The sequence below is a fragment of the Anolis sagrei genome, chromosome 1 (genome assembly GCF_037176765.1).
Source record: "Anolis sagrei isolate rAnoSag1 chromosome 1, rAnoSag1.mat, whole genome shotgun sequence".
Taxonomy (NCBI): Eukaryota; Metazoa; Chordata; class Lepidosauria; order Squamata; family Dactyloidae; genus Anolis; species Anolis sagrei.
Window position 1 is genome coordinate 284,700,550 of NC_090021.1, and position 19,027 is coordinate 284,719,576.

The 19,027-nt window shown below is 41.0% G+C and overlaps 1 protein-coding gene across 5 annotated transcripts in view; it reads left to right on the forward strand.

Moving 5' to 3' along the window:
• The window catches only part of PCNX1 (pecanex 1), a 105,201-nt gene that overhangs the window by 17,241 nt on the left and 68,933 nt on the right, over positions 1-19,027 (forward strand). For all 5 annotated transcript variants that reach the window (XM_060761639.2, XM_060761659.2, XM_060761649.2 and 2 more), the window contains exons 2-6: positions 6,781-6,989; positions 10,417-10,522; positions 11,319-11,364; positions 12,166-12,255; positions 17,188-18,870. In XM_060761639.2, the coding sequence (XP_060617622.2) occupies positions 6,781-6,989; positions 10,417-10,522; positions 11,319-11,364; positions 12,166-12,255; positions 17,188-18,870 (2,134 nt within the window). The remainder of the gene's footprint in view (positions 1-6,780; positions 6,990-10,416; positions 10,523-11,318; positions 11,365-12,165; positions 12,256-17,187; positions 18,871-19,027) is intronic.

Here is a 19,027-nt window from a genome sequence, read left to right on the forward strand (position 1 = left end):
CTTAGGCTTCTTCAAGCTGCAACCCTCCAGGAGAGCTTGCCTGTAGGGGTGCACAACTCAGCAAAAAATGGTACCGATTTCGGCCCTGTTTTCGCTTCTCCCCATTCCATTTACCAGGAAATGTCTGAAATCAGGAGGGGGGTGCCATTTCTTGTGCCTGTAAGATTTGATTCATTGGCGCCAATGGGAAAACTTTAAAGGCTAGTTTCTCTGTCATTTTTAGGCCAATCAGCATGAAACTTGCCTCACATGTATGCCACATTTTCTTCTGCAAAGCTTCCAAGTTTTAGAATGTTTCAATAATCCACTGATTTTGGGGATATTTTTAAAGTTTTTAATCATAACACCTTAAAAAAACAACAAGAGAGGGTTCTGAGAATAGAAGTCCCAACCAGCGTGCTCCACAAGAGGGGAGGAGAATGGACATAGTCGACCAGACTTCTTTTTGGCTGAAAAAGAAATGTGAGAAACAGAGAGATAGAGAAACAAGCCTCAACTCCCATCATGTCCCAGGAGGGAGCACAGAGGTTCCTTTAATGCCCGCACTGTGCAAAGTGCTGTTGGAAAAGTGAGTTGCCGGTGGAGCCCTCTCTGGATGAGAGGCCTAGGGAACTCCTTTCTCTCACTCCAGCCTTGTTTGCCTCAAGTGGGCGCTCCACTTGAGTGGGGGGGCTTCTGGAAAAGATGGAGGAGGCTGCTGGGGAAGAGATAAGAGGAGCTGCTGCCTCCAGACCCCTGCTTTTGCCTAATTTGCAGGGCCATCCACACACAGCGGCCTCCGCCTCAGGTAGTGTTCTGCTCAGCCCTATTAGTCTCCATTAGCCGAAAGATCAGGCTGTTAGTGATCCGTATTGGTTGAGCCTTTGGCTGCACTCTGCCTGGTCTGTTTTTGAAGGTCCAGCAGCCAGATCAATGAATCTCCCCAAATCCAGTATTGCCAAACGGAATCATGCACACTTGTACTAGCCAGCTTGTTAAATGGTCAGGAATTCTGGGAATTGAAGTTCAAAACACCTGGAGGGTCCCAAGTTGAATTGACCTGCTTTACTGCTTCAAAATGTACACCTCACACAGAACGGTATTTGAATAGAATAAGAGTATTTTTAAATGTATTTTAGCTCTTTATAGTCTGTAATCTTTGCTGAATAGGTTAACTATTTCATTCTTTAGAACACTTACATACTACTATCATACTAAATTGCATGATGTGAGCTGTGTAAAGCCAGAGCTAATATACAATTAATCCCTCCAACCAAGAGGGAGTTTCTATCATTGGGATAATTCCCTGTTTCCATCGCATGCCTTCAAATTCTGCTTTGCAAGATTTAAGTGTAGGAGGCAGCAACATGAAAAAGAAGGTGGGAAACCCTACCGCTTGCTTGCATAGTGTAGATTTTGGCAGAGCACAGTAAAATGAAAAACAAAAGATACAAGCATATAAAAGCTTAAAATGGCAAAACCTTGTTTGATGAGCTCAGTTAAAATGTGTTATAATGCCTCCATACTAAAAAAAGAAATCGGTTTTTGGCTTGCACCTATATGATAGTAATGTTAACAAAGAGATTTCTTCGGACAATGAAATCTTTTTGTTTCTCATTTGGAGCACTGTGTTACCTGTCATGGAAGAGCTATGTGAAGAAGAGCCTTGACAGATGATTAGAACAAACATGGAGGCAGTGGCCCTACGGATGTTTCTGCACTACAAATTCCTTTCATCTTCAGTGGCCAGGGACATTGGAGCTGATGGCACTTGGAATACAATTGGAGAGTCACAGATTTAACAACATTGTCTTACAGCATAGGAAGGTTAATTTGATAGTAACTATGTTTTAGTATTTGAATTTCAAATCCTTTAAGGCAGTTCTGAATGAATGTTAACAAAGCTTTCAAAGATCCTGTATTACATACCTATCTAAATAATTAGGCAGTTATCCCTACATCTACTTTTAATCTGTAATGAAGTCAACAACTTGAAGTAAAAATATCTGGCAACAAAACTAATTTCTCTGGGAACACAAGAGCAAATTGATTATGTAAAATGTTTCCACTATACAACACTCCTGTAAGCAATATTTGCATTATTAATTGATATTAAATGAATGGAAAGGGTATGTTCCTATTTTTAACACTTAAGTATTCAAAAGTCCACTTGTGTTTAATGTGTGTATTACCACACACTTTTCATTCTCAGCTTTTGGTTCTTAAGATGTTTTAGACTTCAGCTTCTTCATTGGATTATCATGAGTTATGTTGGTAGAGACTTCTTGGATTTGAAATATAGAATAGCTGGAGAATGCAAGATCAAGAACGTCTGATAATGAGTTTAGCCAACTAGATAGTTGAACAGCGGGACTGTGGCGCAGCTGGCTGAGAGTCAGCTGCATTAAGATCACTACTGACCGAAAACGTCATGAGTTCGAAGCCAGCCCAGGTCGGAGTGAGCTTCCAACCAATTATGTAGCTTGTTGTTAGCCTTTGCAACCCGAAAGACAGTTGCATCTGTCAAGTAGGAAAATTTAGGTACCACTTAAATGTGGGGAGGCTAATTTAACTAATTTATGAGGACATAAAAAATCTCCAACAAGCATGCGCGGAACAAGGAAGTACTTCATCAGTGTCGCAGATGGACGGTGACTGTGAAGCGACAGCTCCCCTGGTGGGCAGAAAAAGTTGGAATGTTAAATAGCCTCTGACTGTCTGTCTATATGTGTTGTGTGTCTATGGCATTGAATGTTTGCCATGTATATGTACATTGTAATCTGCCCTGAGTCCCCTGCGGGGTGAGAAGGGCAGAATATAAATACTGTAAATAAATAAATAAAAAATAAAACCTTGTGATAAGAAGCATCTAGGACAGGTAAAGGCAAATGAAAAATAATTGATGCACCACAGATTTGGGAAATGCAGAGGAGTAAAACTCTGGACCCAGGGTTATGTGCAAATCTGTTTTGTGTGCTGCTAAAACAATCCAGGTGCCTTATGAACAACAGAATTGCAAGACACTAAGAGAGTGGCGAAGAGCCATTTTTCCTTGTCCTTTCAGCTCCCTGAAAAGTTGCTCTGAAGCTTATGAATTTGTTGATACAAGGGCAAATCTGGACATAAAACCGATACACTTGTTATTTGCAGGGCTGCTGAATATGTACAGAGATCCAAGAACTAATTGTGTAAGCACATGTGCAACCATTGCAAAATACATGCACACATTCCATTGCCACTACAACTTCTACAATTCTGTGCTAGTTATTGATTTATCATGGTACAATTGTGTCCATTGGCATTTTTTTTTCTGCAGGGGAAACATATTCCTGGTTAATGTTATTTAGTGTGTAGGTGTTGCTACTGGAATTTTCTGATCAGATTTATCTGTGTTGAAAGGGGGATAATTTTTGCTGTTTTTCTTTCATTTAAATCTTTAGTCCCAGAGGTCCCTGTTTCACTGACTGAAAGGTCATGTTACCAGCTGCTTTGTAGCCTGCTAACACCAGAGCTGATAGATTTCCCTCAGAGGTTGTTTTTATTCTAGCTCTGTGATGCTCCAGTCATATCTATTTTGAGTAATAGAAAACAAGCAGAAATTGTTTCCCCAGTAACCTGTCATTCTCTCATCCCAGAGCTCCTTGCAGAACTCGTGAAAATTATTTTTTGCTTTCTCCCAGAGTAGCCTTTCCAGGTTTTGCTTCTTCCCTTTTGCCTTGCCTTTCAACTGAACTGTGCATAGAGGATATTGTCCCCCCCCCCCCCAGTGAGGTACAGCGGAAAGTGAAAGAGAAACTTAAACCCATTCACTGTAATCTCACTATATTTATAATGAGTGTTGTATGTCTGTACCTACCCCCACTCCATCAATATTAGAATTTGGGGTCAAATTTAAGGAAAGGCACTGGTCCTTCTCTAATTCCTTTATACAGAGCTTTGGTATCTTTGTGACAGCTTTTCAGAAATGCATTCTTTCCTGCTAACATTTGATAAAACAGATTCTAACTTCGGAAGAATCTGGTACTATTAGAATTAGATTTTGGCTTTTAGAATCATAGCTATAGTAGATTGAATTGTTACTGTTCCATTATCTGGGTAGACTCTGAAAGGGGGCCTAGACAGAGAATGATAGTCCATTTTATTGGGGGGGGGGAGTTGAAGGAGGAAAACCATGCCCCCCATTTTCACTGGTTATTCCCCCCCCCGCCCCCTTCCCATATCATAAAAGAGGGTTGTTTCTACGATGGGGACATGGGTGGGAGGAATAACAGGGAAATGGGGGGAAATCGTTTTACTCCTTCAACTCCCTCCCCCCATAAAATGGACTATCCTTCTCTGTCTAGTGCCCCCTTGTGGTCCTCACCTGGATATTTTTTTTCCAAGATGGCGCAGGAGCAGCACCTTCCTGTGTCCGCTCCCAAGGGGGACTAAAACCCTCTCCTCTGACCTCCCTTCCAGACCCCTCTCCACCAGATTAAGTCCTAGCTGAGGGACTTGTGGAGACCCAGGGAGGTCCCTGATAAACGAGGTTGTTAACGCATCGCTGGAGCAAGGGATTTTTCCATCTAACTTGAAACAGGCTGTGGTTCGCCCACTCCTCAAAAAGCCTTCCCTTGATTCCACGGTGCTGAACAATTATAGGCCAATCTCCAACCTTCCTTTTTTGGGTAAGGTGCTGGAGCGGGTGGTCGCCTCCCAGCTCCAGGGCTTCCTAGATGACATCAATTACCTAGATCAGGCACAGTCTGGTTTCAGGCCTGGTCACGGCACTGAGACAGCCTTGGTCGCCTTGGTGGATGACCTCCGTAGAGAACTGGACAGGGGGAGTGTGACCCTGTTGGTTCTCTTGGACATCTCAGCGGCTTTCGATACCATCGATCATGGTATCCTTCTGGGTCGCCTCTCTGGGATGGGTCTCGGGGACACGGTTCTGTCGTGGCTCCGGTCCTTCCTGGAGGGACGAACCCAGATGGTGAAGCTGGGAGACGCCTGCTCGGATCCCTGGCCCTTGACCTGTGGGGTCCCGCAAGGCTCTATTCTATCTCCCATGCTCTTTAACATCTACATGAAACCGCTGGGAGAGGTCATCCGGAGTTTTGGAGTTGGGTGCCATCTCTACGTAGATGACACACAACTCTACTACTCTTTTCCACCTAATTCCAAGGAGGCCTCTCGAGTGTTGGACGAGTGCCTGGCCGCTGTGTCTATCTGGATGAGGACGAACAAGCTGAAGATCAATCCTGACAAGACAGAGGTCCTCCTGGTCGATTGCAAACCGGACCGGGGTATAGGGTGGCTACCAGTGTTGGACGGGGTTACACTCCCCCTGAAGCCACAGGTCCGTAGCTTGGGTGTCCTGGACTCATCGCTCACACTTGAGGCTCAGGCGTCGGCGGTGTCCAGGAGGGCTTTTGCACAATTGAGACTTGTGCGCCAGCTGCGACCGTACCTCGCGAAGGCTGATCTGGCCGGGGTGGTCCCTGCCTTGGTCACCTCTAGACTGGATTACTGCAACACGCTCTACATGGGGCTGCCCTTGAAAACGGCTCAGAAATTCCAGCTGGTCCAACGGGCAGCAGCCAGGATGTTAACCGGGGCTCATTACAGAGAGAGGTCAACCCTCCTGTTTAAGGAGCTCCACTGTCTGCCGTTTATTTTCCGAGCCCAATTTAAGGTGCAGGTGCTTACCTACAAAGCCCTGAACGGTTTGGGACCACCCTACCTGCGTGACCGTATCGCTGTCTACGAACCCACATGCTCACTCCGGTCATCTGGAGAGGCCCTGCTCGTGATCCCGCCCGCGTTGCAAGCGCGCTTGGTGGGGACGCGAGACAGGGCCTTTTCTGTGGTGGCCCCCCCGACTCTGGAACGCCCTCCCAAAAGATCTCAGACAAGCCCCTACATTGGCAGTCTTCAGAAAGGAATTGAAAACCTGGCTGTTCCGATGTGCCTTCTCAGACTAGGAACCTCCAGCGCCAAATCCTAGAAGCACTTTAATAGAACCAAGATCACTGCACACTGCACATCGCACTTATATTATAATCCTACACTCCTCCTGCCACATCAGCACTTTTAATCCTGTACCCCTACTCCAGCCGGCCCAGTTTTAATAGTGTCTTGTTGCATTGTTACTGTTTATTGTTTTCCTGCTTAACTGTTTTATTTTGCTTTAGGTATTGTATTGTTGTATGTGTTTTGGGGCTTCGGCCTGTGTAAGCCGCATCGAATCCCTTGGGAGATGCTAGCGGGGTACAGATAAAGTCATAATAATAATATAATAATAATGGAGCAGTACTGACAAATCTTCAACATAAACCATTTGTTCTCTGTACAGAGCAGAGAAAGTCGCATAGCTTCAATCTCAGTGATGTTTTAGGCTGCATTTATATGAAAAATTGAGTGTGCACTGAACAAGTGGGCACACATAAAGCATGTCCTGGATTGTGTTCTCCCAAGGGTGCTTCCAGATAGGAGAATTTTAGTGGTATCTGTCACAGGACAGCTTAGGGATTTTCTATACCTCTACAGGTATTTTCCTTCAGTCAATAACATGGAAAGGGCATACATTCAATGCAACAGCTATACCTACTGTAAAGATGTAATGATTGCATAATGAAATATTACTTAGAAGTACTGTATTGTCCAAAATAAGGCATGTTTGGGTGAATAGAAGAATCGTGTGCCAATATAAGTTGATGTCAATTTTCTTAAGCAAATCTAAAAATCTTTATTCAAATCTAAAAATCAATTATATGATTTTTCTGTTAGAATTAGCTGAAATTCTTTTTTTTTCTTTGAAAGGCTCTTCCTTCTTCCATGGTCATAGTAGCAATCTACTGCCCAGTGATAGCAGCTCTTTTCATTGTTCTGAAGATGGTAAACTACCGTCTGCACAGAGCACTTGATGAAGGTGAGATTGTGGAGAGGAATGCCAGTGAACGCATGGACAGGGGTGCGAAAACAGAAATAAATAATTCTCCTGCCAGGAGAAAGGACAGCAATGGGCCTAGGTAAGTGATCTTTAGTATTTACATTTTGGGATGTTTCTTCTACCTTTACTGTATCCTTAACAGTAGACTGAACCTGTTGTATTGGACTTCAACTAGAGTTAAGCAAAGAAGAAAAAGAGTTTCCTTCAAAATATTTCTCTCCAAAACATCACAACTTTACAGGTGCCTAAGTCATCCTGTTATTGTTTCTATCGTTTTTAGAGTGCCATTAACGTATATGGTGCTTTACAAGGTTTTTTTTGGGGAGGGGTATCAGGAGTGACTTGAGAAAGTGCAAGTCACTTCTGGTGTGAGGGAATTGACTGTTGCCCTGGGAGAGTCCACATGTTTTATGTTTTACCATCCTTGTGACAGGCTTCTCTCATGTCTCCGCATGGGGAGCTGGAGCTGACAGTGGGACTTCTACCCGGTTTTCCCAGATTTGAACCGCTGACCTGTTGGTCAGCAGTCCTACCAGCACAAGGGTTTAACCCATTTGCGCCACCAGGGGCTTGCTTTACAAGTAAACTCAAGACTACATGCTTCCTTCACAGATTTCTGTTGTATTATCTGAGTCATTTTGTTGCATCACCATTTTGCAGCCATCTCCGTTACAATGCCTTCATACTGTGCAGGTTGCTCATGGACCCTTTTGTTGTTCCATTCCCTCTACTGTCAACCTTTCTTTCATTAAAGGAATTGGGAACTCAAACTTGGCAATGCCTCACCTCAGCAGTTGTTGCTCAGAAGTCCTCTGGCACAAATATTAATTGAATATCAGTAACAAAACTGAACTTGAGTCTATATTTCTACTGAACTCTAATGGCAATAATACAATTTACTATATCTGGATGAAGTACAGTATATAATATTGGATGGTATAGCTGCACAGTATAACTCCATTGGTGAAAGTAACAGGATTTATTTATAAATATAAAGCTACATATCTTGGAATCTTGTAAAACATAAAGCAGTATGCAAGTAGTCCTCAGGGTAAATAAAAAATAACTAAGCCAACTTTTTAAAAAGTTCCATTCCAAAAAATGAAATATTGACATTAAAAAGGATACCACTGGATTTCCCAGTATATTTTCTGAAGAAATGTATTGAAGCCTAGGGAAAGAGCTATAGCAGCTACATAGCATTGGAAATAGGAGCAAGAGATGACTTGGAATAACAAGGAACAGAAAGAAATGTCCTTGTGTAGCCAATCAGCTGGCTAGCTGATGTCCAAACTAGCTATCCTTCTGATGCAACAGAAGGTTTGGGGGTGTGTGTGGGTTGTCTCATCCAGTCATTTCTAAAAGGTCTGGTGTACTTCCTCCAACCCCTAACTAATTAGCTGATGGTCAAGCACATACAGTGTGGGGAAGTATTTCATCAGATACCAATTGTACAAGTTCTTCCACTTAAAAAGATGAAAGAGGCCTGTAATTGATATCATACGTAGACCTCAACTATGAGAGACAAAATGAGAAAACACATCCAGAAAATGTCTGATTTTTAGCGTATTTATTTGCAAATTATAGTGGAAAATAAGTATTTGGTCCATAACACAAGTTTATCACAATACTTTGTTATATATCCTTTATTGGCAATGACAGAGGTCAAACATTTTCTATAAGTTCTCACAAGGTTGGCACACACTGTTGCTAGTATGTTCGCCCATTCCTCCATGCAGTGATGTTTTGGGGCTGTCACTAGGCATTTTCAACTCCCTCCAAAGGTTTTCTATAGGGTTGAGATCTGGAGACTGGCTAGGCCACTCCAGGACCTTGAAATGCTTCTTACGAAGTCACTCCTTCGTTGCCCTGGTGGTGCGCTTGGGATCATTGTCATGCTGAAAGACCCAACCACGTTTCATCTTCAGTACCCTTGCTGATGGAAGGAGGTTTGCACTCAAAATCTCACGATACATGGCCCCATTCATTATTTCATGTATATGGATCAGTTGCTCTGGTCCCTTTGCAGAGGAACAGACCCAAAGCATGATGTTGCCATCCCCATGCTTCTCAGTAGGTATTTCTTTGGATGCAACTCAGCATTCTTTCTCCTCCAAACACAATGAATTGTGTTTCTGCCAAACAGTTCTACTTAGGTTTCATCTGACCATATGACATTCTCCCAATACTCTTCTGGATCATCCAAATGCTCTCTAGCAAACTTCAGTTGGGCCCGGACATGTACGGCCATTTTTGTGATCATTTCGACCCCACAGGATGAGATCTTGCATGGAGCCCCAGATCGAGGGAGATTATCAGTGGTCTTATATCTCTTCCATTTTCTAATTATTGCTCCCACAGTTGATTTCTTCACACCAAGCTGCTTACCTATTGCAGATTCAGTCTTCCCAGTCTGATGCAGGGCAACAATTTTTGTTTCTGATGTCCTTTGTCAGCTCTTTGGCTTTCACCATAGTGGAGTTTGAAGTGTGACTGCTTGAGGTTGTGGACAGGCGTCTTTTATACTGAGAACAAGTTCAAATAAGTGCCATCACTACAGGTATTGAATGGAGGACAGAAGAGTCTCTTAAAGAAGAAGTTACAGGTCTGTGAGACCCAGAAATCTTGCTTGTTTGTAGGTGACCAAATACTTATTTTCCAACATAATTTGCAAATAAATACATTAAAAATCAGATGATGTGATTTTCTGGCTGTGTTTTCTCATGTTGTGTCTCATAGTTGAGGTCTACCTATGATGTCAATTACAGGCCTCTATCATCTTTTTAAGTGGGAGAATTTGTACAATTGGTATCTGACTAAATACTTCCCCCCCCCCCCCCCACTGTAGTCTTTCTCATATCGTTTGGCAATCTCTAGTCTCAGGTAGCTGGCATCTCCACAGTTGAAGATTTAGTGTATTTGAAGAAAAAGCCAGAACTTTATGGTTGTCTTGTATAATTGGTACTCAGCCTAAATAACTAGATGACTGGTTTCTTTAGAAGCAAGTCCCATAGCTAATACATATCCCCCTCACCCGCCCTCACACTGCTATTTAGAGAGCATTCTAAACCCTAATCTTTCTCATTTAGTGAATTTTAAAAAGTAGTGATATGAACAAAAATAAGTATTAATTCTCTCTATGTATGAACCCAACTTAACTTAGCTACTATTTTACCTATTACAATATAATTACCAGTATCACATTACTCTATTTTTGAGAGAAAGAATTAAGATCTATCTATCCAATATCCTGCTTTACATGTTTGTGGAGATTGCTTTGGAAGAAAACCAACATTATTGTCTCATCTTGCTTGCAAAGAGCTGAGCAAAATATCTGCTTCTGTTTTAACACTTTGCTCAATAAATACCTCCATCTACAGCTGTAAAATTTTCAATATTCTCAGAGCTGATCACTTAGACTGAAGTAAGTTTCAATTGTACATTTTATTAGTTTGACACAGATAATTAGAATAATACCTAGAATGTTTGAATTTATCATGTTTTAGCGATCCTGGCGGAGGGATTGAGATGTCAGAATTTGTTCGAGAAGCCACTCCACCAGTAGGTTGCAGTTCAAGAAATTCCTTTGCTGGCCTTGATCTGAACAACCAGGTGAGAATTAATACTTTTGCTTCTGTACCATCATGCTGCTTCTTTCCTGGTTGCAATAATTGAACAGTTCTCCAAAAGTAAAGTATATCTTCACTTCTCAGACTTTCTTTCTTTTTTTCACTGAGTTCAGCTGAGAGCAGTCTTTTTAAAGAATATTTTGTTGCTACTGGGTTTTTGTTTATCTTAGAAACTTTTAGATGACTCTTGATTACTGAAAAATTGCAAGTGTCTACAATATGATAAAATGTTTTATTAAAATAATATATTGACACAATTCCTGCAGTACAGTAAGCATTTTGTTGCTGCTCTGATTTATTAAAATGGACAATGCACTTTAAAATTTGACAGTTGTACAAAGAATCTGAGTCTGCCTTGAATTGCAGTTTAGAGAGTGAGAGAAGTTATAAATAAAGTAATAAAATGTAAATATACTAAATGTTTTGGCATGTATGTGAAATGAATAATTATTGGAAGTTCTTTATTTTGTATTTCTGGTGAAAGGAATTACATTTTAAATCATAGGTATTTTCATATATTCTGTTATTTTTGAGTACTGAAAAGTCTAGTGAAAACTTGTACATTCTTTTTTCCTTCTGAAATGTATATGTGATTGGTTTTTCAAAAGTGAACATAAGCACAAACAATATTTATTACTATACTTTCAAAAAGAGCATCTTAATCTTACCACACAACCAAATTACCAATAAAGAAGAAATGAGTACTGTGGTTTTGCCACAGAGATGTTAAAACAACTCTTCTGTTTATTTGGAAATTCATGTGTTGATCCCCATTTTAGATTGGATCTGGTTTATCTCGTCGTGGAACAGCAGCTACAATTAAAGGTAAGATTTTTTTTTCTTGAACTCACCTTCATGGAACCTCATAAGTCACTTTGCATATCAAGGAACTTTCCCCTTTTTCCATTAGTGTTGGTATACAATTCATTTGCTGTTTTTATTTGCCATCGAACCAACTTCAACTTATGGTATCCCTGGGCACATCTACACTGACCACTTAATGTGAAGGTTTCTGGAATTAGCTCTGTAGCAGCCAAACTATCCACCAAGGTAATCTGGTGTAACACAGGGCAAGGCTGTCTTAACATGGCCTTGACCACATTAACCAAGTTGTGGGTTACCCTGAATTCTGCCCAAGAATTCAGAGCAACCTGCAACTTTGGACCCAAGTGGCACCCAGAGAATACCTCAACAAGAGAAATGGAAGGAGACAGTAAGAATTGCCATCCAGGGTTAGCGGGTGGGATTGGCTGTGTAACCCATCCAGGGACCGATCCTGTATGCAAGGATCCCATACTTTGGCTTTGGTAGGATTCCTCTTCTTTTGTGCCTTGAATACTTACATCACTCTCTACTTATGAAATGAGTTGTGTTCTAAAGAATGCTTTTATGTGAGGTGCAGCCATTCAGAGGGTTCTAGCACTGTTCTTTGGTTTGCTACTCTACAATGAATTGTTTCTCTTTTGGTGTCTACTCAGGTTTCTTTTCACTGTTTTTATTTTTTAAATTATATTTGGTAATGCAGTTAACGAAGCCACTGTAAAAGAAGCTTCTTTTAAAAAGTCTCCTATTATGGTTTTAGGATAGTACTCTGAAAAATAATCTGCTCTTTCTGGTAATGTGCAGGTGATACAGACACTGCAAAGACATCTGATGATATCAGCCTGAGTCTGGGCCAGAGTTCTAGTCTCTGTAAAGATGGAAGTGAAGAGCAGGGTGAGTCATATTATCTCTTGTGTAAGCTGTCTCTATTGCAATAATTGAGATTCCATTTTGCGGGAAATGCACAAAAACAGCCATAAGACAAAGACTGCTTTTTGCATAGTTGTAGCAGTGTGTCCTTAATTTTGAGGATGTATGACATGTCTGCCTCGTAAGCAAGTCTAAAGTGATTGTTATGATGGAGCTCCTTTTTTTGGTTTTTTTTTGGGGGGGGGGGGGTTTGAACACCTAATAAATTAAAAGGCTTGAAAGTGGTAGCCTATATGTCAATGAATTAACATATGCGTGTCTGAGAAGTTTGGGTTTTGACCCAGACTTTATGGGAACTCTCAAAAGGAAGTAGCACTATTCCCAAAATGTTCACAACTCCACTAGCTTGTTTACTATATATATATACACACACACACCCTGCTCTTCAGCCACAAAGGCTCTCAGAGTGGTTTACAAATTGTAATTTTGCCCTTGGTCTTACAATCTAAATAAGATGTTATTTATTTATTTATTTATTTATTTATTTTGTGTCAAAATCATTGCATAAATAAAGAAGTATAAAACTGATAAAATAGAGGGAACACAAGTGGCTAAATAATTTTAAACCAAAAATGGGCGACAGCACTGTCTGTAGCTTTAAACAGTTCTTTCTCTGTGCGTGAGGCATGGCATTGTGGGCAAGCATACAGATGCTGAGTTGCTTGTTCTGTTTCACAGTCACACAAGGTGGAGGATTCTTCTAGGTAGTGTCTGCTGATAAGTTTCTGGTCCCAATTCAAAGTGCAGGTTATTACCTACAAAGCCCTAAATGGTTCGGGCCCTGCCTATCTTCGCGAGCGTATCTTCCCCTATGAACCGGCACAGTCTCTAAGATTTGCTAGGAATGCCTTCCTCTTGCTTCTGCCTTTTTGGTGACGATCCCCTGGCTCTGTAACTCCCTCCCCAGGAAGATTTGATCATCCCCCACTCTGTCTGCCTTCCAGAGGGACTTCAAAACCTGGATGTTCAGTGTACTTTTGAATGATGGCTTAGGCCCTGATCATGACTGCCCAACCATAATTTACTGATAAGTTTTATCCAGCACTTTACCCCCAGTCCCTGCCCTTTATTCTGCATTTTGCACAAGTCCTTGCCTTACCCTCTGTAATCTGATTATGCCCACAATACCCTGATTACTGGGAGGAGACTAATAGCCATGCAGTGGAAGGCTTTTACAGTGTTCAACCTTATTTCTCTCATTTGTGTCATGTTTGGTCCAGATCCATCATTGTTTGAATTCACAGTGCTCTCTGGATGTAGGTGAACTGCAGCTCCAAACCCCAAGATCTGTGTCCACCAAACTTTTCCAGTATTTTCTGTTGGTTATGAGAGTTCTGTGTGCCAACTTTGGTTCAATTCCATTATTGGTGGAGTTCAGAATGCTCTTTGATAGTAGGTTCACTATAAATCCTAGCAACTACAACTCTCAAATGACAAAATCATTCCCTCCAACCCCACCAGTATTCAAATTTGAGCATATCGAGTATTTGTTCCAAATTTGGTCCAGTGAATGAAAATATATCCCACATATCAGATAGTTACATTATGATTCATAATAGTAGCAAAATTCTAGTTATGAAGTTGCAACAAAAATAATGTTATGGTTGGGGTCATGAGGAACTGTATTAAGGTGTCATGGCATTAGGAAAGTTGAGAACCACTGTTATAGAGTCTATCAACAGATCTAGGTTTGAGACATCCTGTGATTATTCTACATGTTTCATTCAGTGCTATATTCACCTGCTTCGCGTGGGTAGACTTGTGCCAAACAGGGCAGGCATACTTAGCAGTTGAGTAAGACAAGGCCAGGGCTGTTCTTCTTATTAATTTTGGGTCTGCACCCAATGCGCAATCAGTAAGTTTCCGCAGGACGTTATTGCATGCTGCTACTTCGTGCTTGGTGTTCATACAGTGTTTATGTTGTTCATTCGTTCAGTTGTTTCCGACTCTTCGTGACCTCATGGACCAGCCCATGCCAGAGCTCCCTGTTGGCCATCACCACCCCCAGCTCCTTCAAGGTCAATCCAGTGATTTCAAGGATGCCATCCATCCATCGTGCCCTTGGTTGGCCCCTCTTCCTTTTTCCTTCCATTTTCCCCAGCATAATTGTCTTCTCTAAGCCTCTAGAGGCAAAGCCTCATCTGTGCCTCTAATATCCTTCCGTCCAATCAGCAGTCGGACTTTATTTCCTGAAGTATGGGCTGGTTGGACCTTCTCACAGTCCAAGGCACTTTCAGAACTTTTCTCCAACATCACAGTTCAAAAGCATCTATCTTCCTTGGCTCAGCCTTCCCTATGGGCCAGCTCTCACATAGGTGACTATGGGGAATACTATTGCTTTAACTATGCAGATCTTCGTTGCCAGTGTGATGTCTCTACTCTTAACTATTTTATCAAGATTGGCCATTGCTCTTCTCCCAAGAAGTAAGCATCTCCTGATTTCCTGGCTGCAGTCTGCATCTGCAGTAATCTTTGCACCTAGAAATACAAAGTTTGTCACTGCCTCCATGTTTTCTCCCTCTATTTCCCAGTTATCAATCATTCTTGTTGCCATAATCTTGGTTTTTTTGACCAGAGGTATGGTCAGTTATTGATATTGGGTAGGGGCTGTCATCAGCTGCTGGACAAGACCCAGCTTGGCGACCACCAATCTCTAGTGTGCATTGAAAGTTTTCAATTCAATATCTTGTTCCATTTTTGTAACAAATGATAGCGCAGAGATGGGGAAAATGTGCCCAGCAAGCCAGGTGCAGCGCAACTCCTTTATTGTAGCTCTCAGAGTCTCTACCCTCACCTTCAGGGTGAAACATGCCCTCCAAAGTTAATCTCTAGCCCTGGATGCAGTGGATTGAAAGTATTGCTCAACCTTCTCAAAACCCTTAGCATTCCCTGCCCCCTATATTGAAATGGTAATTGGTAGTCATTCCCAGTTGTGAATTTCATCCCCCAAAGTAGTGTGGTCTGTCACAGTTGTGCAGGTGGAACATGTTGTTGTCCACTTCTGCTGTAGAGGTTGTTAGGACTTTGTTTTGTTTTTCCTTCAGTGGATTCATATATAGAGGATATATATTGTTATAAACAAGACTTGCAATGAAGTAATATGAAACATTGATGGGGTGGAGGGTTAAAGTTTATCTGCCACAGACTTTTAAAAAAAACTTCATGTGTTCCTACAGCTGCCCCATTTTGTTTGGTAAACTTATGTAGTTAGCACATTTGTATAACATTTTTGATTGGATGTGTATAGTTTTTTTTCTGTTGCTACAGGAGCTTCCATATGACAATCCAATCACTATTATTATTATATTTATTATTATTATTATTATTTCATACATTTGTATCCCGTCCTTCTCACCCCCTCTTGGGGGCGGGGGGGCTCAGTGTGGCCTCACAATTGGCAGTCATTAGATGCCTAAATAAGACAATTATAATAACAATTTACAATCATACCAACCATTAAAATTCCATCTATAAAAACATCCAATTAAAATTACGCAAGTTCAAGTAATCCAGGTCAGTCCATTGTGTCAGACTATTGCTTTTAAGGCTGACTTTTCTCATTTATATACATACATACATACATACATACATACATATATATAATATATATATAAAAATTGATGTGCACCTCTGATCTGTTTTACACTCAATCATTTTGCCTTTTCACAAGAAATTCATCATTCTGAACAAAGGCAAGATTGCATACACCCATGACCTTTTATATCTTGTAAATTCCCTGCCACACATAGATATACTCAGGTGCCCATTTGAGGTAGTGTATATATTTTTCAAAACTGAAATGTTAGTCTGCAGCACTACAGTCTTTTCAATGATAGGGATTTCTTGGTCAACTTCTTTTTTGGTCAACTTATACTTTTTGCCCCAAACCATTTAAAAAAAACTTATTTAATCCCAAACATTTTTGGGATTTTTATTGCATCCTGTTTGAAGTTTTTTCTCTCTCTACTGCCTTCATGTTTTTCATTCTTTAAACCTAGTTTCAATATGCTCTGTGTTCCTTTTTGTCAGTGAAAACCTTCAAGTGTCCTTCTTTGTGAAGAGCTGGAGACATTAAAGCTCTTTCTTTGACCACCAAGTACACAAAGAAAAAAAGTAGCTGATTTGAGTATGAAGGAAGACATTTCAGAAAAAAACCCTGCCCTATATCAGTCGTAAAGATTGCATGTCCCTAACTACAAGGAAATGTATAATAAATGAACTGGGATATATTTTGTTTTCTTGAACAAGTGTTTACAGATAAAATGGTCAGGGAGTTACTGAATTCAAATAAACAAAAGAATAAATATTTTTTCACAGTAAGTGAAGGAAGCCCAAGACTAGTAGCAGATGGAAAGTTCTTGAATATAATGCTTGAACAAGCCTTTATCAGCTGTATTAATCTTAGTTCCATGTGACAGTTGTCTTAATTTCCATTATTTGTCGTAATGCATTGATAGACCCTGATCTTCTTCCAGGTCAGTCCATTGTAAGACTATTGCTTTTAAGGCTGATTTCTCTCAGCGAGTTGATGGGCTTGTTAAGTATGGATAGAATTTCAACTTCCTTCTGGATTTGGTATTTTTTGTTCAGTCTTATGCCATGGTTTACTTACATGTTGCATAACCAAGAATGTGTCTGTCTGTATATCTATCTATCTATCTATCTATCTATCCATCCGTCTATCTATCTATCTATCTATCTATCTATCTATCTATCTTTCTATCTAGGATTTGTGTGCAATATAATAATGGCCATTAGAGAAGTTGTTGTGTGTGCATGTTAAATAAAGCAGGTATCTATAGTAAAAATTGCTTCAAAGGAGCTACTCATGTGAAATCCATCTACCACACATAGTGTAAATAAATGTGCTTTTTAATTTTTGTTTTTGAAAAACAGATTTTGCAGCTGATCGGAAGACTTTCCATCTGGTCTCCATCGATTCCTTTGTGTCCATTCAGCCGTCGTTGGCATCGGCACAGGAATTGCCACGGGACTGCAGTGACAAAGTGTCTCTCTCTAATAACCACCACATAGACCAGTCTTTGTCTAACGCATGTGACACTGAAGTGGCTTCTCTTGTGCCCCTGCATTCACACTCCTATCGAAAAGAACACAGGCCACGAGGGGTGCCAAGGACTTCAAGTTCAGCAGTTGCTTTTCCAGATGCTTCACTAAATGACTTTCCCATCTATCAGCAAAGACGAGGGCTGGATACAGTCAGTGAGTTGGAAGCTTCTAAGCCCCGATTGGGATCCAAAGAATCTTTAGCTGAAAACTCCTGTATTTCTGGTGTCTTTCAGCTGGAAGATATTCTAAAGTGTAGCAGCCCACAATTGCTGGCCAAAAGCAGCAAGAGTAAATCGTTACAAGCTGACAAAAGTGTGGATAGTCTCAGAAGCTTGAGTACTCGAAGTAGTGGCTCAACAGAGAGCTATTGTAGTGGGACTGATCGAGATACAATCAGTACCGTCAGCAGCTACAAAAGTGAGCAGACAAGCTCCACGCACATAGAGAGTGTATTGTCTGAACATGAAGAGTCACCCAAAGAAGAGAAGACAAGCAGCAAGAAAAAAGACTACTCTGTTGATTCTGATGATTGTAGTTTTGCGACTGACAAAAGGACTAGCAGTGAAAGAACTGTAGAAATGAATGCTACCAGTTGCATTCAGGAGGAAGGAGCATTGAATGCATTACAGGAGATGCACAATCAGAGATCCCTTAGCACCTCAATTTCAGAAGAAGCAAACAAAAATCCTCATGCAAATGAACTGTCAACACAGGCAGACCTGCTTCCTGGAAAACCTGCTGAGAAAAGAGACGAGCAGAAAGAGAAATCTTCCCTGGTGGATTCAAGGACTTGTAAGGAGACAGTTGGAAAACAGAAAGAGGGGGATGTACGTCCAAAATCATGTAGCTTAATTCATCGAACAGCTTCAGCTCACAAATCCAGCAGAAGAAGGACAGGGAAAAAACGAGCTAGTAGTTTTGACACCAGCCGACATAAGGAATATATTTCCTTCCGAGGTGTATCCGGTACCAAACCACACAGTGCAGTTTTTTGCCATGAGGAGGACTCAAGTGATCAAAGTGACTTGAGCAGGACTTCAAGTATGCAGTCAGCCCACCAGTTCAGCAGTGATAGCTCTTCCAGCACCACCTCCCATTCTTGCCAGTCTCCTGAGGGAAAATACAATGCCCTAAAGACCAAATATATTGCAAAAGAAAAGGGCACAGACTTGGAAAACTCTTACAAAATGCACTTGAGCTGTGAGGCAAATGGCAAAAAACATTCAACACGACGGACTTCCAACACAAATAGTGCCAAGAGTCGTATCAGGGTATTAAGTCTGGACAGTAGTACTGTAGCCTGTTTGAATGATCCAAATCTAACAATGCCAGATACCATAAAACAGCTAACAACTTCTAAATCTGATTTAGAGGCCAAAGAGGGAGAGGTGCTTGATGAGCTATCTCTGTTGGGAAGGGCTTCACATCTAGAATCAGTCACTCGCTCTAGGAATAGCTTACCAAGTCAGAGTATGTTTGCTGAAGGGGAAGAGCATGAACAGGGAAGTGTTGGTAAGTAATCACAGATCTAGATACAAGACGTCCTGTCATTGTAATTGCACTTTGAAAATGCTTTGTTTTTATTGACTTGTAATGAATTGCTGTTTTCTGAATATGAAGTTAGAAGTATTATATAGCAGTCCTGTATATTTTGGCACATCTTATGTTA